Consider the following 21,700-nt stretch of genomic DNA (forward strand, 5'->3'; position numbering starts at 1 on the left):
TAACCGAGCTATTTGTGGTGGTAAATGTCTGTTTACACGCGTTCGAACACAACGACTGTGCCCGATGTATTTGCAATAACCATGGACGTATAAACTAGAATTTACGTCCATGGAATATCTTATAGATTCCCGGCTTTTGAAGATAACATTTAGATGGTTTCTCAATCGCGATCCCATTGTGACGGCCTTGCTGAGTGTCTTAGTACAGAGGCTTTAAATAACAGGTTATATCGATTGAACGATATACACATCACTCGTTTCCTCCGTGACAAATCGCGACATACAGTTGTAGACGATAAACAGCACTTCAGGGGCTGTAAATAGATTTCAGTTGGATGGTCCCACGTTATTACATGTCATCATTTTGTTGGTTTGCCGGTTGACGATTTTAGATAGCATGTATACTGTTCTCGGGTTATCACTCGTCACGAACGGTCTTACCAACAGACAGTTCCGGTCTGAATGAACATTTGCGAGGTCATTCCTATTATTTCCATGTAAGGAAATTAATCTCGGTGAATTGGTGTTGGTTTTTTTTCAGTGCGTTGAGTTAGTTATCGGTGACTGTTCCGTTCACTGCCGCCACGGGTGACGTCTGTGGTTAGTGTGTAATCCTAAGAGGTGCGCTATAATAACATCGTTATAAATCTGTTGTCAGCTACCTGACAGCTTGTCAGTTTCATCCATCGCGGTCTGATCCCCATATGTATACGGTTCGTATTCTCTTACCTTCCTCTTGGCGAAATGCGCATTAACTCTGTTCATTTAGTGACTAATTGGCAGTGCATTTCAATTTCATTTTATCATTCTGAAATGAATTGTATTAGTTTCATCAATTCGAAGTTGACAGTTGAAACTAAAACCAGCTTCAATATAAATTCATCAGCTAAGTAGATCTTGGTCAGTTGGCAATAGTCGGTTTCTGAATCGAGGTGATTTTCCCCTATACCTATTAAACTGGCACAATCCAGTCTGATTTACCAGGTTCCTTTTCTAATAACGAATTGGTTCTCTTCATGTATTTTTGGTAATATTTTTATCAATGTCTTACCATAACAAACAAGGAATCGTGTTATTCATATAGCTGTTGTTAGCTGATTGTTTCTAGTGTTATGACTCTCATCACCAGAATCTTTCCGTAACTTGTTCATCAAATATGAATGAATGATTGATATTCTGTGTGTGCTGTAGCTCATATATATTTCTGTTTGTCTATCATTGCCTGAAAAATTCACTCCTTACTAAAGTTACTCGTTCTTACATCAGCAAACCATTTGATGTATTTATGAATACGTGTTACCATTCAAAGGGGATTTTGTCGTCTTCATTTTGAAACTCGAAAATCCCTAGATGGAAGGCGTGGATTTGTGTCTTTTTGGACGTGTTCGCGATGATCTCTGGGTTTCTAGTACGTCTATCAGAATAACTTACAAGATTCTGACAGAAGTTGACATCTGAGCTGGCATTAACATCCGCCATATTGATTTTTGACTGAATCTGTCAGGGATTGTACTAACCCGAGCTGACAGACAAAGTGACGGCTGGATTAGGCTGCCGAGCAACTAGGCAACAGCAAAACTTACAAGTGCATACATCGCGCGCTGGTGGTGCTACAATCTCAATCTTTGCCTCCTGTGATTCTTCGCTGGCAATGCTCGTATACCTGAAGGTGTTTGCCGCTGATTCAACATTGATGAGCAACGATCATTCATTGTTTTTCCTCTGTCTCTCGTAGCGAGTGGTTGTGCGATCTTCATCAGAAACGCTGCCAGTTTCCGTCTGTATTGGTTTTCTCGTGAGCTGTCTGTCTGTCTGTCTGTCTCTCGCTCAGTGTCTCTCCGTTACAGGTAACGTGACTATCTGAACTCTAGCTAATAATAAATCACTTACTTATGCTACTTACTCGGCTATCAGTAAGCCAGAACAAGCTTTCAGTCAAAAGATTAATTTCAAGTCGACATTGAATGATACGATTTTCATAGTTTATTAACGATTATGTATAACTGATATTTCTCGTGTATTTGAATGTCTTATGTGTTTGTTCCAACAATCACTCTACAGGTCGAATAGGTTAAACGTTTTGAAGGAATGATTTCCCAGGTTCTAAACTATACTGCAGTTTATGAAAGTCATATAGATGTAGCAAATGAAAATAGAAAAATATAGTTTTACGAGTATGACCAAAAGCAAATATGGCAACAGGAAGCTGTAGCCGTTTAAAATGATGTTGAAACGCGTATTGATATTTTTGTGTAAATTAAAGATATTTATCAATGCTGGGAACATGTGCGAAAAACGGGTACGGTAATTTATGTGCGCGGTCATAGAGGTTGTTTAATTCACAATACTGCAGCTGGTCTAGAATCATTGTTTGTCATTGAAACAGCCAGAGCGTGTTCAACCGCCATATTTTACACTATTTCAAAAACAAAAATTGACACGTAGATTGTCGAGGAACGTGAATCGATTTCAATGAATTAACCGCGTAGATATTAGTTATTTATTTGAAGGAGCCGCGATAACCTGGTGTTGAATCAGTAAACGTGAAGATTGATAGTTCTTTGAAGGACTTTGAAGGTTAATTTCATTTTGTTAAAAGTATCAGCCTTCGAAAGTAGTAGTGTTGGTCTTTTGCTTATAAGAGTTTGTGGAAACATACAGATAGAATAGAAATCATGGTTAGAGCGGTTTTCTCGTGGAACACACTATAATGACAGCAGCTGAGAGATGATACATGCTGTGATGACAGATGATAAGATCTGCTGGTGTCTCCTAGAATTTCCAGGGCTGTAGTTCATGTGTCCAGATATGTCCAGATTATGTCATTGATAGAATTGTAGTTCATTAAACATATGTGGAAGATGGCGAGCATCAATTTCATCTAGATCAGTTCCGTCGTCGAGCTAATCTTCAAGAACACGCCAATACTGGGTGTTTCCTGCATTTTCTGATGTTTGAGTTTCATTTTCAATGGAAAGGAATTAATTGCTCATTTGAAATATATATATATGCATACATATATATGTATTCAAAATCTTAATTAAAAATGTAGTAAACATATATAGATCATTATCATCTGAGGTAGACGGTATCACGATGCTTTTAGGGCATTAATTTTTAACAGCCAGTAGGGTAAATAATGATAAACTGTCTGAAATGGATCCACAATAACAATCAATCACCATGTATTGGATTCTGTACATACATATCCATTATTTTTACCCATCTGGGATTAAAACCCAATAAAATCCCTCATCTATCTTTCGTCTTAATTGCCACATAACTGCCATAATCAACTACTTAAAAATGAGATGTATAGCTTTTCGTGGGCTTAACTCTGATAATGTGTGATGTGTTAGGTACTAGTGCGGCATATAAAGTACCCTATTTGGACGTTTCTGACATGAAGATAAATGGTATGAATAGAACAAATTTGCAGCCTTCGTAGCTCAATCAAATACTTATCTATCTAGTAGTTATTTCAGACAGAATGATAATTTGTGGCAGAAAGTTGGTAGCTTTTGTTAGTTCACCGCCCACGATGGGTAAGGGTTTCAACTTGGATATATCGAATGTCAAGTACAAGGACTACGCTGATCCTGTTACGTCAAACGCTATTTATGTCGGCTCAAACAATTTTCTAGTCACAGTTTTCCAGTCTATTATCGTTTCTTTGTTTTGATTCATCGAGTTGAATTTGACGAATATGTTGACCATGACAATTATGAAAAAGATCGATTTGGAATTTTGCTAAATGAGTCATTAATTCATAAATCGACGGGACTAATGATTGAAATTCATCAATGTCAGTCTGCTATTGTCATTTTGACGTGCACCTTTTGTGTTGCCTGGGAAATTAACGATGTGAGTGATATATGGGACGTGTTTGTCTATCTGTATATATATCATACGTATATGCAGTACTGCTCGAATGAGTGCGGTGAACTCCCTGAATCAAAATTCATACGTACTTCAATGTTGTGAGCTATTCAAATTTAAGCAGATGATTTATTCGCATGGCTTTGATGCCTGACAAACTATAGTCATTACCAAACTTTAGGGCTTGTCACAGAGTTGCTGATTTTCATGTGTATATATGCAGGTCAGCATTGCTGCATGACAAATGGAGGATATTTCATCCATAAATAATGCCAGTGTAATAACCACGAGGAACAAAGCTGACGTGTCGTTTGTCATCCAAATCTATCATGGCTTTCGTGACTGATGGATAACCCTAATGAGCCCGGATAGGTTCACACCCCTACAGCCAACGCACATCAGGTGCCCCGTACGAGAATTTATACACCATCAGCGAATGTTTTATAGCTCATGTTATAACTCGCCCAGCTTATAGTAAGAATGACAGCTTAATCACTCAAAGTTTATTACTGCAGTTTTTAAATATTTGCAGGTGTGTCCCAACAATCTGTCAAAAATCTAAATATTCAAATAGAGCTTTCATGAACAAGAATTTATTTGATGAATGCTGTCAGGTGGATATACGTATATGGGCTTTCGATTTCTTTACGGCTTATGTTGTAATATATACTTGTATACTTGTAATATGCTATATTTATTTTTTATAAAAAATCCGTATGATATTAGTCACAGAAGAGGTGTGATCTGTAAAACATGTTTGACTACCAACTTTGAACTGACTTTGTCATTGAGTCCATCCACGGAATATCCGTTACAATTCTTCCCTCCTGAAAAAAGAGGCCGCTTAGGCAGAGATTATGATTAAACATAGGGTAGTTAATCATTTATTCTTGACGTGATAATTTTATCCGTGCTTTATATCCAATCGTTATCTCGCTGAATATAATGAAGGGGTATGATATATAAGAATGATTTAAAACCCTTAATGTTAGAATGTTAAAAGTCAGAAATTAATTTCAAATTTTGTCTCCGGCAATTAGTCATGCCCTGTCAACATCCTCCCCAGGATGCGGATCAGCTGCTTCAGCCAAAAACGAAGATTGATAATTGCTTGAAACTTGTTTTGTGCAGGTATCGCGGAATTTATCTTCGCGAGCACGGAAACACATCAATTTTGAGATGGGATTTGACTGAGACCATTTGTAATATATTGGGTGGACACCCTCAGGGATCGTGGTGATTGATGGGGTAAAGAGAAAGTTTGATAAATTTCATTAATAAACAGATGATGCGGTAAGTTTATACTGCATAGCTGTTTTTATACTGATTGCAACACGGTTCATGTACTCGAATAAATTCGTAGTAACGTATTAAACTTCTAGAATCTAAACACAAATATCAATCATTAGATAGCATTTTCTCGAGGGATTTTCAGCTTTCTGAGTCCGATGTGGATATCTGAGTAGTTCATGTTTATATGTGAGTTCAGGTTCAAAGTCTAACGAATAATGTTAAAGCTGATGTACGCACAAAGAAAGCTATACAGATAGAGAGAAAGGGAGATATGGCTGTTCAGATCAGCAGGGAATAAATTAGGCAAATCTTATCGTCCTAACAGATCATATAAGTTGGGCTGATCATCCAATACTTCGATTTCCGATTTCAGAATCAAACCCCTGTTTTGTTCACGGCAGGTGTCGTGGGTTTGTAAGGGACACTCCAAAAATGTGCATAATATCAACTCAATCAATCAGATAAAATAGAAGGACATTTCACTGTTTACAAAAATTGACGCAAAAGGTGCTTCACACAGAATGGTTCTTCATTTTCTGAAAAATGGAATGTCATATAATGAATTTTTGCTATATGTATTTCATATTATATAATGATTCTTCCATAAATGCGCAATAGAATTTCTGATAAGTCGTGAATTTTTTTTTGGGATTGGGAAATCTAGGTCAAAGCCACGGTATTAGGATTTAATGAATAAGCAGCCGATGAATTGCCACACAGCGCGGTCTGTGAAAACGTTCATGTCCATAAACATTTTAAGACCAATCTGGCCTGGTTTTTTTGAGCATGTTGTTCGGAAAAATGGGAGCTACTATCCTTTGAGAAGCCGCCAGGTGAAGTGGATGATGTATGATGTAGGTGGGCTGTCAATTGGCCGCTTTTATCGTTATGAGTTATGGTCTCGGCCACGCGATAATAGACAAAATCTTGAATATTGATGGATACTTTATGTCATTGATACTATGATTTACTGCTTTTACAATCAGACACAATGTAATTTGGCTTCTGTTATCAACAATTTAGCAATATTTTGTTCAACTTAATATACCCGGAATATTGTCATTATCAGTGCAGTGTTTGAACTGTTTTTAAAGGATCAATTCGACCGGATTCGCATAAACTGCAAACTACAGATGAGAGATAAAATTCAGACTTTTTTAGTCATAAGTTTTCGAATCAGGATTTATTCTCGCCGAGCCTTTGTATAGGCTTATTGGTGAGATCAAACCTAAGATGGCGAACCTCGTTGATGAAGGTTTGTAAATACATTTTTTTTGACAAGTGATTCGAATCTTTAAAATGAATTGAATTTACTATGTTTGTTGATGAATTGTTTTCAGTATTGTTTCTGTGCCAAACAAATGGCGGTTACGCTCTCAAAAACTAATTTATTAAATAGCCATTAGCTGTTAATGATTAATTGTAATGATTTGTGGTAATAAGGAAAAGAATATAAATGATCGCTAATATTTCAAAGAATTAAAGCCGTGCCGTCACAAAAACTAATAATGCAATTTGTACGACTGTCTTCAATGTTAATGACTTGTCATCATTTTGCATCTGGTTGCTATCTGTAAGTCTCTTTGATGTCTCCTCGGACGCCGTTATGATGATTTGTGACGGCCTTTTGTTGTCAGTCGTTTTTCCTGAAATAATCGATGCCGATCAATCTAACAGCTGATTATTTGAAAACAACCATTTTGTTTCCAGTCATGGTACTTATTCTGTGAAGCAAAATGAAACATGCGTTTCTTTCTTTGTGTGCGTGTTCGTTCTATTATTCGATCGATCAGATTGTTGCCGCGCCCGACGCCACCACATTTGTATGATCTCTTCGAGAAAAATTGAGGCGATAGTACTAGCTAACCTGTACATCTTAAATTCAGGGCTTAGTATTTAGGGTCAAATTCAAATGATGGTCAAGCAATCAACATAAAAATAAACCACGAACTACATGTAGTTTTATCATGATGCCATTTGATGTCTAAATTATAGCTTTCAAGCCACTTCAGTATTGTAATTTGTATATTAGGCAAAAGACTTATTTGCACATCACGATGGTGAAGAATACATTTGACATGTATTCGGTTACGGGACGATTAATCAAAATTGATCTGTACCGAATGCCCCATGTAATAAAAAAGCTTTCATGTTGGCCTTTGAGGCCATAAAACCTTATGCTGACTGATGTATGTCTACATGTGTTGGGGGCACTTTCTTTGATACTATGTAAATGTGATAAAAAGAAGGTCATTATAGTAAATTCCGTGATAAAATTTTGATGATTACTTGACTCACATATGATTTTATTATTTTCAAGTTTGTCCTATTTTTTCATCAAAGCGGCAATAGGTCTTCAATATATGACGAATGCTGATCTAGAGAATACTTCCATTGTCAAATGTGCTTCCCAGTTTCTAAAATAGACGCCTTTGATGTTAGGGGCAATGCATCCATACGCAGTCTTATCATTCATAATTTATCAGTAATGTTCGGACAAGATTCCTTAAATTTCATGGTCATTTGTAGAGCTATACATTAATTCTTTTGCGAACTCGGATTATCAGTAATCCTATTGGATTTATTTGATTGAATATGTTTTCTTGAACTGTTAAGATTCTGGTTACGTATCATTGATCTGTGAAATGTATTAGCTAGGTTTGATCATTAGTCTTATCCTGAATTTGATGATTATTCTTATTCACAGTCGGCATTCGCTGTTACCATATTCATCATCAAATCTCTAATACGTCTTTGAATAATCTAGGTGTTGACTTAGTCTTTGAAGTATGATGTGGGAGGCGATGCTTGATAAATTGATAAAAATGTTTTAATAAGAACTGCTGGAAATCTTTCAAATAAGTTTGGAGATTATTCGATCTCCTAGTGATGTGCAACTTTGCCGAATTCATCAATTTCTCATCCAGACACATTACTAGAAATTGAAGTGTCTCATTAATTTGCGACGGAGCTTTTAGTCTAAATGAATGTTTCTGAACTTAGATAAAATTCATTCCGACAAAAGATGTTCCTGTCTTCGTCGTCTCATGATTTCGTTTTTTATGTAATTTCAGATGATGGTAAATCAACAACTGAGGGCAGTGAAAGTTGTGATGTAATAATGGACACCCCGCAAGATGGTGCTGTCGTAGAGACAGCGATCGACGGCACCAGTGACGTAAAAACTAGTACAGATAAAAACGACGTTGATGTTGAAAATAAGGAGGATGACGATGAGGAGGATATCAACGTCACAGATAATATTGACGTACTGGATATAGATGATAAACGTGGTTTGAGTCCAGAGCCCACGGTTAATGGAGAACTATTAGAAGCCAATAAAAAACAAACCGAAGAATTCTCTTCTATTGCATTACCAGCCTGCTCAGATGACCAAGTAAGGTCACCAGAGCTTGGTCCAGAGGATTCAGCATCATCGAAATGTCCGGTGGAAAAATCACCAACACCTCCACCAACACCAGCCGCAAGCAAAACCTTGGTTGAAACTGTGACAATACCAGCAAATGTGAATCATCCATCCTCTCATACCGATATGGATACTTGCTTGAACCTGTGTAAACGTGACATTGGACTTCCGATGGATTTGTCTACTGATCAAAAGAGCCAACTTACTTCGCAGAAAAGAGTGAATTCTGTTGGAATTAGCGTTTCTAGAAATGAACCGTTAGACTTATCTCACAAATCATCGCGTAAGCATGTACCTGCTAAAGCAGTTAAGCATACTGTTCCAAAAACGAAAAAAGATACCAATACAATGTCGCCAGCATTGGTGAGCTTGCAACAGAAGTTCGGCGGTAATGCGAAGTACTTACAAGCTAATGGAATCAATCAAAGAAACAATAGCAATTTTGCGAGTAATCACTTTAAAGTTCCACAATATCAGTTTGCAAATTATAATAAGCATGTGATCGATGCGTGGTACAAAAAACCATCATCCAATCAAATGAGTTGTTCATCGAATAGTACCGTCAAAGCGACTGTGGCAACACTACCAACCAGTTTGCCAAATCCTTCCATTTCATCCTCATCATCACCGAGAAGCGTATCACCAGCCGTTAAGTCCATGACCACAAAGGTCTCGACATCTTCTACGTCAAAAATATCAAACTTTACCTCAATAATGGATTCGAAGCTTGTTCCCGATTCTGTTGGACGATCGACAATTGATTTTGGCTGTGACTGCAATCGAACCTTCAGTTCTTTGTATGAGTTGAGCGTGCACATGCAGGAAACTGGTCACATGCCAAAATACAGTAAAACCGGACCTTCTGGTGATTATCCAAAACTAGTGCGCGGTCAGGACATGTGGTTGAACAATGGCTCTGAGCAGACCAAAGAGATTCTGCGATGCATGCAGTGTGGGGAATCATTTAAAACGTTACCGGAATTAACTGTTCACATGATGAAAACGCAACATTATGCGGATATATTCAGTTCTGCGCATCGTAAACTACATAAGTGCACAACATTTTTCGAAAAAGAAAGTGATACAAAATCAGTTTTTAAGTGCCGTGTTTGCGAAATGCAGTATGATAGTTTAGATGCCCTGGCTAATCATATGGTGGAATCGAAGCACCACAAAAGACAAAATTGGCGATATCCAGAATCGGATTCTTCTGTCAGCCAACGCGTGAAGTCTGTGCAGAATCTTAATAAGTCTGTGCATCTTTCATCTACTCAAAAGTGTTCTAGTCCCTCGTCAGCTGAATATGAAACGGCACCTACTCCGCCGCACGTCAATGCTAACAATGATACCGATGATGCTCAGCTTGAAAAGAGAAGTCGTCTTACAGTGGCGTCACTGTTAGAGCATAGAGATCATGTTACTAAGTTACCCGAGAATGACTTCAATCATAATAGTGTTTCATCCGAGGAAGCAGAAGACAACGTGAACAACGAGCTTGAAAAGGAAAATAGAAGTCCTAAACCAGTGAAAGAGGCCACTGCTAGATCCCCTTCCAGTTTAGGATGTCAAACTCCACTTGAACGGCCAGACTCTGTATCACCTAAAACTATCGATAACACGGACACTCTTCCGCCAAAGAAAGCAGTTGTGAATGACATGTGTAAAATACAATGCGAAAACTGCTTTGCCCGAATAAATACTGATCTGTTTGTTGAGCACGTGCGAAATTGTATAAATAAAAAGACATCTGATGAAGTGATAAATAAACTAAAAGCCACGCTTACTGCGCGAACTCAGTGTAGTACTAGTGAAGAAGACGATGATGACCTCGAAAGCATGATATCCGAGCAAAGTGCGAGTGAAAAAGTTTCACAGACAATAACTTCGAAAAAAGAAAACAATTCTGAGGCAGTAACTAAAGTTGATCAGGTTGATGGTGATTGTTCACCAAGTCCACCCAAGAAAAGAAGGCACGCTAATGCTGATGTTTCTGATAATAACAGAATAAGCCCGAGAAATGATGCAAATGTTACTAATAAGGAGTCTGGATCAGCACTGCAAGCTATGGAGCATTTCATTGCTAACTTTAATGAAAAAACCTTTTCAAAATCACGAAACCGACATCGATATAAATCCTCGCTTCTGTATAATCCTCATATGTACGGTGCTAATCCTTTCATGCAGTATCAAAATATGTTGTCGCAACGGAAAAATGTTGAAAATGAACACGAACATAAAAATGCATCTATTCATCTTGAATCAAATGGTATAAACACGAGTGATAAACCACCTTTAAGCATTAAAGATTCAGAAAATGATAATGCCGAAAGGAATGTTACAAAGAATGAATACCATTCACCGATAAAGAATCTCATTTACTCGCCAAACGATTTCGTAACTCCCGAGAAAGATTCCGGTTCAAGTGCTTTACAGAGTCTATTCAAGTTCGCAACAATGGACCCTCGTAACGTTGGCTCAAATAGCCATTCGCCACACTGGAAAAAGGCAGCATTAGATAAATCGAGACTAGAAGATAGCTTATATTGCACTCCTCGTCAGAATAGTAGTTTACCTGGGAAAATGTGTGCGAATGATAGCGATGAACGCTGTAGTTCAGCATCTAGTTCAACCAGTGAGACAGTTGAGAATTCGACTCGAGCAGCATTTAGTCATTTAAAAAGTCCACATCGCAAATCTAGTCCTCCATCCCCGTGTTTGGAAAAGCATATGTCAGGAGGGAATGCGTTAAAACGAGAACGTAAAAACACAGATGATGGAGCTGCGTCTGAAAAAATCAAACGAGTGAAACATAATCCTTCGAATGTTGTTAGTGATCTATCTCGAACTAAGTATCTTACCTCGGACGATGCACAAGTGGAACTGAATAAAAAGTCGGCTTCATCGTCCTGGTCTGCTCTTTCGTCATTGAAAAATTTGGTTACTAAACAGGCCGAGCCTAATCTGGGTAACAAATCGGTTGAACATCCGTTGGATAGTTTACAAAAACTTATCAATCAGACGGACGCTTCAAGCAAATCAACCAATCCGTCGCTGCAAGTTAAACTAGGTAGTGTTGCTAATGCACCGTACTGGTTTGCCTACTCGTATCTAAATCCTCTGCAGTCTGGACTGACTAATCAAAATGTTCCGCCAAAGTCGCCAGATGTAGCAACCTCTCGACAAGCATTTAGTCCGAGTAGTGATGGCGGTCACAGCAATGGCGTGCTCGATCTGAGCAGTCATAAAACTGATAGAAATGGTGGCCATCCAGATTCGGACGATGACACGAAGCCTAGTGATCTAAAATGCGATATGTGTGGGAAGGTATTTTCGAGTAAAGGTGGTTGCCGTTACCATAGGAGTAAGTGCTTACACAATATTCCTCGGGGAATGGGTGTCAAAGAGGCTCGTATCGTGAGGACACCTTATACGTACATGCCTCTAGAGCATACTAACAAGTTTTCAAAGTATTATGAAATGGCAAAGGAATTAGCGAATAAAGGAAAATGACATCAGATGGAAGCTTCGGTTGTTTTAGCCTGAAGAATGTTACATATTTCTTAATATCTTGAATGATTATCTTATGTATGTCATCAGTTAAATTGCTTTAATTGCTAGTTTATGTCTCAAGTTGATACATAGTTTGATATAGTTAGTGGTTAGTTCAGTATGATTGAATACAGTTTATATAACGTACTCAAAGTTTATTCAGTATTTTTATATGAATTGTCAATGACAGTATTAATACATGTATGCGGCACTATTTTTCACACGAGATATAGCCAATTCTAGTATTTAGAGGGTCAGAGGTAAAAAATTGGATTTAGGAGGCCTCGTCGATTGCATGTATTTACCTAAAGCACACCATTGACCTGACGTAGAATATCTTTCAGTACGAGCTGTTGATCTTATGAATCTCATTCGGAGCCGTTTTAACTTCATGCATGCAGGCAGCTAGTGGAGGTAAAATGTATTTGGATTTGTACCGATTGTATGTTTTCGATATGTAACAATATTGGTTACCTATTCAGCTGCTTTTTTGAATTTCATCATTTAGAATAGAAGAAACTTGGAAAAATTGTATTCCAATTACGATTTACCAGTTTTATATTTTCTAAAACTCGTAGCATACTATACTACGAACTGGCTTTATAAAATCCTTCCAATTACTCGATTACATAGTTTGTCACATTAATCTGCTCTCCTTTCTTATATGCCACAGCTCTAGTCCTTCGTGCATAATTTCATGTATTGTCACCTCTTCAATATTGTTATCTTTGCTTGCCATAATAACGTTATGATTATACATACTATCACTGGTCTTACGAAAAAAGTCATTGCTATTTTTGTCAATATTTTTATATATTTCCATTTTCTTGTACATTCCACAAAATGTCAGACGTATGTTACTTAGAATTCTACAGCTTCATTCAGTCAGTGAATTCAATAAACGTTGATGTTGAAATTTGGCAATTTCTTGTCTTACTAATATTGCCAATTGCTTGCCAAAAATCATAATCTTTGCAATTATCGATAATTGATGTATAAAAAACAACAATCGTCGAATGCTAGCAATGGTTATGGATATGTTTGGCGAAATCGTTGACGGATATAAATGACAGTTTGTGAAGAGAATGATAATGTTTATGTTTACCACTTCGTAAATAATGCCAGGGGTTTTGATAGAAATATCAATGAGGCAAGGAAAAATTCATAAAAGTTATGTTCACTTTTTTGTGTGTACAGTAATTTCGGCTATCTTCTGTTTGAATTCATACAAGCCTTCGTCGTACTATAAGTTGTTTATTATTGTGTGAAAGTTTTATATCTTCTTGTCCGGAAAATGTCCGTGCTATAACTTTTCGCTCTATTCAAAAAATGTATATGAAATTGCAGTATATTCAAAAAAGTGTATAAAAGACGGATACGTATATGATGTGATGTGGTGGAATGCTGTATATAGTTAAAGAGTGCGAGGACGTACATTTATCATTATAGATCTATAAGTTATTTCACATTCTGTATTGACCATTCCATGAAAAGAATAACAATTAAAGTTAGTAATTAATATGATTTCTATATATATTCACCGTCTTTACGTTTGTTATTGTTTCTTTTCATCACTTCCGGTGGATTTCCTCTGGCCGATGACTAGTTCAGATCCATCATAGGAATGTTACGTACACAATTATCTTGATCAGGATGACGAATTTGATACAACATAATGCGTTTTCGTGTTCATGCCTTATCCGCTATCTTACCCCTAAGTAGTCATCATATGTTATCGTTGAAAGATATGCATACGTTGTACATGAAGTGTACACTGTCTTATGAATACTGTGACGTTGTACTTATCAAGTTGATCATCGTTCGTCTGCTTCCTAGATACAAAAGCGTTAAATGCGCTTAAACTTAAAATATCACATGGTGGTATTTTTGATAAATTTGCATTTTCCGGTGGAAGTGCCTCTCGTTGTTGACGTGACAATGATAAAATTTCGGATGAAATTACATTTTTGATAAATTGTCGTTTGTAGGGATGATTTCAGACACGCCCGCGCCCCGGTTTACCTGCCTAACTTCTCATATTTCACTGTCAAACCTGTCCAGGGTGAAGACTGCGCACCGATTAATCGTGGGCTAGATACTTATAAAATATCATCGGCAGGCCATTAATTACGGTCACAATGGGATTTCCCGGCTCAGCAGCCAGCAAACATCGACTTGACTGATACGGTGAGCCAGATTAATCGTGTGCACATTCATCACTACACGTATACGGCAAAATGTCAGCTTTGTGCAGTCGCATGGATTTTATTAATTGACGACCTGAGTGGATAAAACAAGCACAAAACAATCCCAAACCACTTTGCTCAATCAAGTTTGTAAAAGATGGATGGTACCTAGCTCATTTAGTGTCAGCTGGTCTTCATTGATGATCGGTTGGTTTTTATATACGTATGGTAATTTTGATGCGTCTCTACAGGGGTGTGGTCAGTTTATAGTTCCTCTCTCGAATACCTAGCTGCGTACATATCATACATGCATGCGCTGGAATTACAACATGCCTACACGCAAAAAGAACAGGAAGCTATGAACATAGTTTCATTGTGGGTCTTGAATTTGCTTAGTACGATTCCCTTATTCCATCGGAAATATGTCGTTAACATTTTCGCTATGGTTACATAGGACATGATTTATCGGCAAAAAACAGACCCTGGATAACAGTGAAATTAAACATTGTTTTTTTACGATTTACGAGTGAAATCAAATAGAGATTTTCTGCATCGCTCAGGAGACATTTCATTCAAAATAAGCATTCATTCTAGGCACTTAAAATAAAACGTTTTAGGTGATTGGAAAGTTGCAGGACCTTCGGGGACGGTGTGCTCGAGTTTTGTTTTCAAAAACTCCATTTACCAAAATTTGAAAATTAGAATGCATAGGCTGAACGCCATAAAACAAATAGCAGTCAATTAAAAATCGATGATTACACTCATTAGCAACCGGTAAGAAAGAGAAATGATTGATAGGTTTTCAGAATCGGTGATTGAACGTGACTTTAAATGAACCCATATATACGTTTCGATGTACATTTACTGCTCATAGTAACAGGTTATAAACGAACTAAAATTTCATAATAAACGCCCATATTTTATTTGAACGACAGGTTTTCTGACAGATCTTTTCAATATTCGGAGATTTATGGGACCGCGTCAGTCGGTCCTTTGTCCGCGTGTGGTTTATATGCATGACATCACGACGTGGTTCCAGCGTCAACGGCGGTGCGGTGCGCCATTCTCTTCTTTTTTTTATATAAATGCGGGCTTATATACAGCCGACTTTGTTGATCGGCAGAGAAAATCATGATTTATAGTTTTTGTAAATAGGTGTAGTTTGATTTGCATATCTGACACTTCTGATTGCTGTCGTTTATCATTCGAGGTCGGTCACTCGTCTCATCAATACTGGGCTTTGACATTCTGCCTTTAAAGCGCGCACCCGATACACATTAATTGTACTATTAATCACAGCAATTCTGATGTCAATTCATAGAAAGCTTTTCATCTAATTGCAATTTGGAAAATGTTTATTGTCCATTCCTGTCATTCTTTTGTTGTTTTACTGGTGATTACATCAGCCCCAAAACAGCGGTTGCAAGATTCGCATTTTCCCCACAAAACAATATTAAACTTCTTTTGAAACACACTCGTCAAGTAAACCGTTATATGTGTGCAGGAAGAATGTTTTTAAGTGATGATGGCTGCACGGGACGACAGGAGGAAATGATGATTGATTGTAAAGAGCAAGAAAGCTCCATTCCGCTATTCCCTGTTGAAGGCCGACATGCTTGCTTGTAGTTTGGGTTGGGTTGCAGCATGTCCACCAGGACCAGTTCAGTACGAGCGCTGCGTGCCTAGTCCTTTAAAAGTTTAATTAGGGGAGCACTGCTAGCAGGCTTCTTGAGAGTTATTTGACATGTCGGGCCTGTATGCATCAATTATGACTCCTATAAATCACTCTGAACACTAATGTTTATATGCTGCAGTGGTGATTGATGGTGTCAGCCCAGCTATGAATAAAATTCTTGACAATGCACATTACCAAATAAGGTTACATCTGTTCATTTCAGCGAATCGTTTGAAACACCCCTGCTGATTCGGAAAGGCCTTTTGAAGAAAAATGCAAGAAGGGGTAACGAAACTTAATGAAGAGCCTGAAACAAAATAATTTCCGTATATGGTTCATGAAAGCTGCCATTATCTCTCTCAGTTTCATTTACATATACATGTATACCTATATAAGTCTCCAAAAATTGTTGCTAAATGAAAATGGCTAGTCCGGAAAGGACATCTCAAAGGCACGTTTGCTTGAATTTACGACACAGATGGTGCCCAAACAAGAACCGGTGTTTATTAATTGCAGTAGCAACACATTATATTCGTGTCAACGCATTTGACAAATGAAGAAACAACATACTTGGCCGCTCTTAGAGGATATTAAAAAGCGATAAGTTAAGATACACGTAGCAAAACGAGTGACACAGCAGCTTGAGAGTCATTGATCACAAATGAAACGGTGTATTTCAAAATGTATAGATATACAGTTGAAAGGGAAAACGACGTATTTACTGCAATCCGACACTTTCATGCATTGACCTTTTATTACTTTCTAATCTCTTCTTTCATATTCAAACATATATTTCCTTAAGAACTGAAACACGTTTCGAACACGTGAATAACGATTATCCACTAATCGTTATTTCATCAAATAGATGTTCCAGATGACGCGTTGAGCGTTGGCGACCATACACAACTGCGGCATCACTCAAATAGCTACGCGTGGCTTCATCTTCATCCTACCTAATGCATTTTAACTCATCAAAACAATTTTTCGAGCTTGATGTTCTTTCAGAAGCTACGAAATAACTTTGAAACTACACTTTTGAAACTCAATTATGTAGATGCAGACTAAACAATTCGAGTTTTGTATAGGCATACTAATTTTTTAAATTTCCATCCATGGCATTAAGATATATGTGTTGTAATATTTGTGGGTGTTATGGAAGCGGCAACGCCTGCGAAGGAACCCAGTGATACATTGCCTTAGCTGCTTTAAAAATTGATGTTTTGCCCGTTAAGGCAATATGTGCGGACTATGATGTATTTGTCAAACTGACAGTTGCCAATCTTGGACAGCTGGTGCGTGACGCGATTTCAGTCCAACTCGTCTCCTGTTGACAGTATCTACAATACACGTGGTTCATACAGGAAGTCAATGACTGATTGGACCGGGCAGCACAGATGGCGACCCCGATGTAAGAGAATACGGGGCCGTAATCGGGTTTGTGGAAAATGTTTCAACACTGCGCGTCCATATCGGATTGATCGATGACCGATACGTCCTTTTTGAATGTGTAAACTTATGAAAAATTCAATTATTCAAACATCTGGCTTTAAAAGAAATACACTATACGATAGACAGGATTATAGTGAAGACATTCTCACTTACTGTATATCCCTATTATTGGCGATATAAATGGTAAATTAATGCCGCAGGTTTCACATCAATTAAGATATTTGAGAATAAAATCGAAGTGCATTTTATGTCCAACAGGTGTGTTTTTATGTTTCGCATGATCCCTTTATGACAAAGGACGATTGATTACCGTTGTTGATTTACACATTTTGGCCATATTATTTCGGATTTGTGTCGAATTATATATCATGCACGTGTTCCCACGGAAACAATGGCATCCACGGGACATTTACCATCCAGGTTTGTCTAATTCCTACTCGATCGAGTAAATTTGGCGTATTGATCAAGTTGATCGGAAATTTATCTAAGGCTTCGATGAATTGATGTGATGGGTAGTAATTTACCGTATTATCATTAATTTGGACGCACAATTAATTGCGTGTCTCCTAAAAACAGACAGAAAACACAGAAACTTAAACACAAACTCACATTTCTATAGATAGGGTCTATTGTTTTATGGTTATGTGACAGAGATGATAAATGGACTAGCTCCCTGTCCATAGTTTCATTGGGTAGTGTTGTTGTTCCTGGTTTTTCATTACAGTTAGCAGAGGTTTCCGTCATTTCCGTTTACAGCCGAGACTATTCGAGCTTCTGAACCATAAAAACGTGTGTTCATCGAAATGTCGTCAGATAACCTACTCCTAGATGATTCGTCCATCACGGGAGACATTTTTGCTCATCATTTCTGACACGACACGGCGGAATCTATACAACGGGACTAATACACGTCCGGTATCGTTAGCTCGCTTCACCTCCCCACGGGCGGATTCGGTAGCAGTTGCCCGAAGAACCCCAAACACCTTGTGACAGTCCGATTAATACTGAGTGACAGCAAGTAAGCTTACTGCATATTGATCACTTTGCAGAGATGGAATAATTGACAAATAGCGCTGTTTGATCCCCGTTGTATTTTTCATCTGTTGCTAATGTGTTGGCGAGAATTGTAACACGTGACTTGCATCCGGAATAAACAAACTCCCATCATTTTGATGAAAATATATGGGACGTCAAACGTGGCATGGGACCAACAAATATCAGACAAGTTGGTCTACCTGTCTTGCTACGTCACGCCCATGTGGTTTCTTTATAAGATACATGTACTCGTGGGAGCTTAGCGAACTGCCGATGATTACGAAACACGAAACAAAAGAAATTATCGAATTCGTGCGGATTTCGTTAGGTTACGAAAATAATCGGTCTACACGATATTGAGATCAAGGAGTCTGACTGATATCGTATCCATTGAGCAGGTAAAACTGGCCTTGCGCCTAGTCACTGTAAGTGTCGCTCGTGACCGGGAAACTTTTGCCACACCCCCATATCACACATAACACAGAAAAACGATGGGATGAAATATTGCTAAGAGGGACATGTTTCATTTCAGTCAATTTGTCAACAAATGGGCTACAGTATACAAGGTCCAAAGGCAATCTATAATTGCCAAGTTAAAATTAATGGCTGGAACTTTGTGACAGTGCACCATCATCAGTTATCAAGTCATTAAACCCTGAGTGGCAGGAATAGTAAACACATCATGGACGATATATCATAGAAACTTGACAGACAGTATATTTGCTAAGGTTAACATGAAAAGCAAACCATCCTGCGCCATCGACTCCTCCGACACCAACACCACCCGCTCACTGGAAAATGTGTCACAGTCGACGGTGAAGGTCACTAGTAGGCGTACTGACCAACAATCTACATTGGTTGATCCATGGCCTCTAAACTCATCCGTTTTTTCGTAAAGCCCATGGCTTGGCACATCGACTATAGTTCATGAACGACGAATTATTGTCATAAAGAGAACTTCGTGTGAAAGATTTGCCCATTTAAGGGCGTCGTGCGATGGCGGTGTCAAAACTTATTTTCAACCGACCAACATCAAGTGACAATGAATACGGTCGTCTATCATCGTCAATGAATATGACTTGTATCTTAATCTTTAACAGTAGCTATATACGCTTATACATTCAAATAGTTTAACTTAAAAATGAGTGTGAAGTTCAAAATGAAGTATCTATAACCATAATGTTATGCATAAGCGTTGGGCTTGGCTTGTCAGTTATTCTGTCCATGTTTGGTACTTGTATAGCGTCAAGTCGTTAATGTGCTGTTAACGTGATTTATATCTGACAGGTCTTGACGAATGCCCCTCATGATCATCAGTTGCTCTGGCGACGATTTAATGACCGCCATGCCGGCAAAACAAGGCTTTTTATCTCGGCTAACCGGGCAATCAGCTGCCAGAACACAGGGGCATCTTAATTAAACAATTTTTGCGCGTATATATACACAGCTAAATTGATCGGGTCGACATTGAGGATTATGAACCAACATGTATAATGGCAAATAAGATTGTGTCGTATCCACGAAAACCAAATCACAGGCTCAAGAAGCGCAGGAAGTTAATCGCTAACTTAGCCGAACTGGTAACAGCGCCTAAGTGGAAACTCACTCGATCCCTTGAAATTACACTCATCTATACCTAACTGATATAACTCTATTTTTCTTGTTTGTTTTCCTGGTATTCACTGCGAAGAAACTTATAGTTAAAACCTGGCACGTTTTTTAAGTCATTTATCATGCCACTTTATTGTATTCAATAAGTGTTCTTTGACTGACAGGTTGACTAGCAAGACGAATCGTTTGTTTTCTCTGTTTGTATAATCTTGCCGGAGTAATCATTCTGACGGGAGCTGCGCGCAAAATGCGTGCCTAGCTCTTCTACTGCGGGTCTTCCGCCGAAAATCAGTTGCAGATTATTGCATCCGGTATCATTTGTGAAAAAAGTAACGCTGATATAACTAACGGCTTGTTGTTCCATGGGGTGAGCATTTTATGATGAATTTCATTAATGATTCATTGCATTTTCCTTGAGTATAAGATATGTTGTCACATCTTTCGCTACATTTAAAATATCGTCACTGGGATTTCTTGAGAACTTTTTGTCTACAGAATACATAAAGCTTCATTAGATTACCATCAGAGACGAGAAATTATTTCAATTCTACATTCTTTAGCAGGATATATAACAATCATGCGGATAATTACGTATTTATGGGTCGATCGACTGCATCAACTGCAATTTTTCCTTGTCCATTTTTGGCGCCATCAAAGTGTCCCGCGGCCAAGCATATGTTCACAACCACAGACATTATCTCGACTGTTTCGTGTGATTGATGTGTAGTGAAAATCATTATCGCGAACAACGGACATAAATCAAGCTCCAAGAGCCAAACCTGGGTAACAAACATAAAGGAAGCCACTATTCTGCATTCGCAATAGCGCAAAAATTATTTCCTCGGTTTTATTCGACGCGAAGTTAAATATCATACGATGCAGGCCCTAGAATTGAGAATTTCAAGATGGCCGCTATAATGCCCGGATACTGGCTGTTAGTACAATCATGGTACAATCTACGGATTAGTAATAACGTTTGTAGAGTTTCAAATAAATGATCCTAGGTACATAACTAACACATCTTTGCAACAAGAACCACCATTGCGCGATAGAGGTACTCGTATTTAGTTACAGATCAATGGCTAAACTGAAAAAAATCGTTTCTTCAGTCTGTACTGGGTTAGCTGTTCTAATACAGGGTGAAGTTTTGTGAAGTTACAGTAAGTACAAACTGAAGCAAAAACTTTCTGATTACAACACATTCTGAAAGTGACATAAAAGGGATGAAATTTTTATGACGTGACATCCATGTCTGTAACCTGCTTTGCGAGATTTTCTCGCTTGTTTGGTTACTGTCAAGTTACATTAGGGCGCCGCGACGAGGCTTGTTGCGCTAGTTAGGTGTCTTTCAACCCCACCACGACGCGACTCCGTGCTGAGTACGTCGATGATGAGATTCGTCGCGACAGCACATGATAAACTGTCAAATAAATAAAACCTTTAAAGATGAATATATGAAAACTATGAACTACTGTCACAATGGATCGTAATTAGACGCGAGTTGTCTGTCAAACGAGCTGACAGGGGGAAAGCGCTGAATCAATCACAATGCTCATTTACATTCACGATGATGCCATATTTTCCGATAGTCTGACC

At 38.2% G+C, this 21,700-nt stretch overlaps 1 protein-coding gene across 2 annotated transcripts in view; it reads left to right on the top strand.

Moving 5' to 3' along the window:
- The window catches only part of LOC141914440 (uncharacterized), a 29,588-nt gene extending 15,962 nt beyond the window's left edge, over window positions 1-13,626 (top strand). Inside the window, exons 2-3 of one of the 2 annotated variants that reach the window (XR_012620834.1) lie at window positions 8,247-13,479; window positions 13,510-13,622. Coding sequence is in view for 1 of the 2 variants with exons in the window: in XM_074805629.1 (XP_074661730.1) it covers window positions 8,247-12,109 (3,863 nt within the window). In the remaining variant the exon portion in view is untranslated. Of the gene's footprint in view, window positions 1-8,246 lie in introns of both variants that reach the window. The other variant, XM_074805629.1, reaches the window with a different exon arrangement.
- Window positions 13,627-21,700: the final 8,074 nt, after the last annotated feature.

The sequence above is a fragment of the Tubulanus polymorphus genome, unplaced genomic scaffold (assembly GCF_964204645.1).
Source record: "Tubulanus polymorphus unplaced genomic scaffold, tnTubPoly1.2 scaffold_21, whole genome shotgun sequence".
In the NCBI taxonomy this organism is placed as follows: Eukaryota; Metazoa; Nemertea; class Palaeonemertea; order Tubulaniformes; family Tubulanidae; genus Tubulanus; species Tubulanus polymorphus.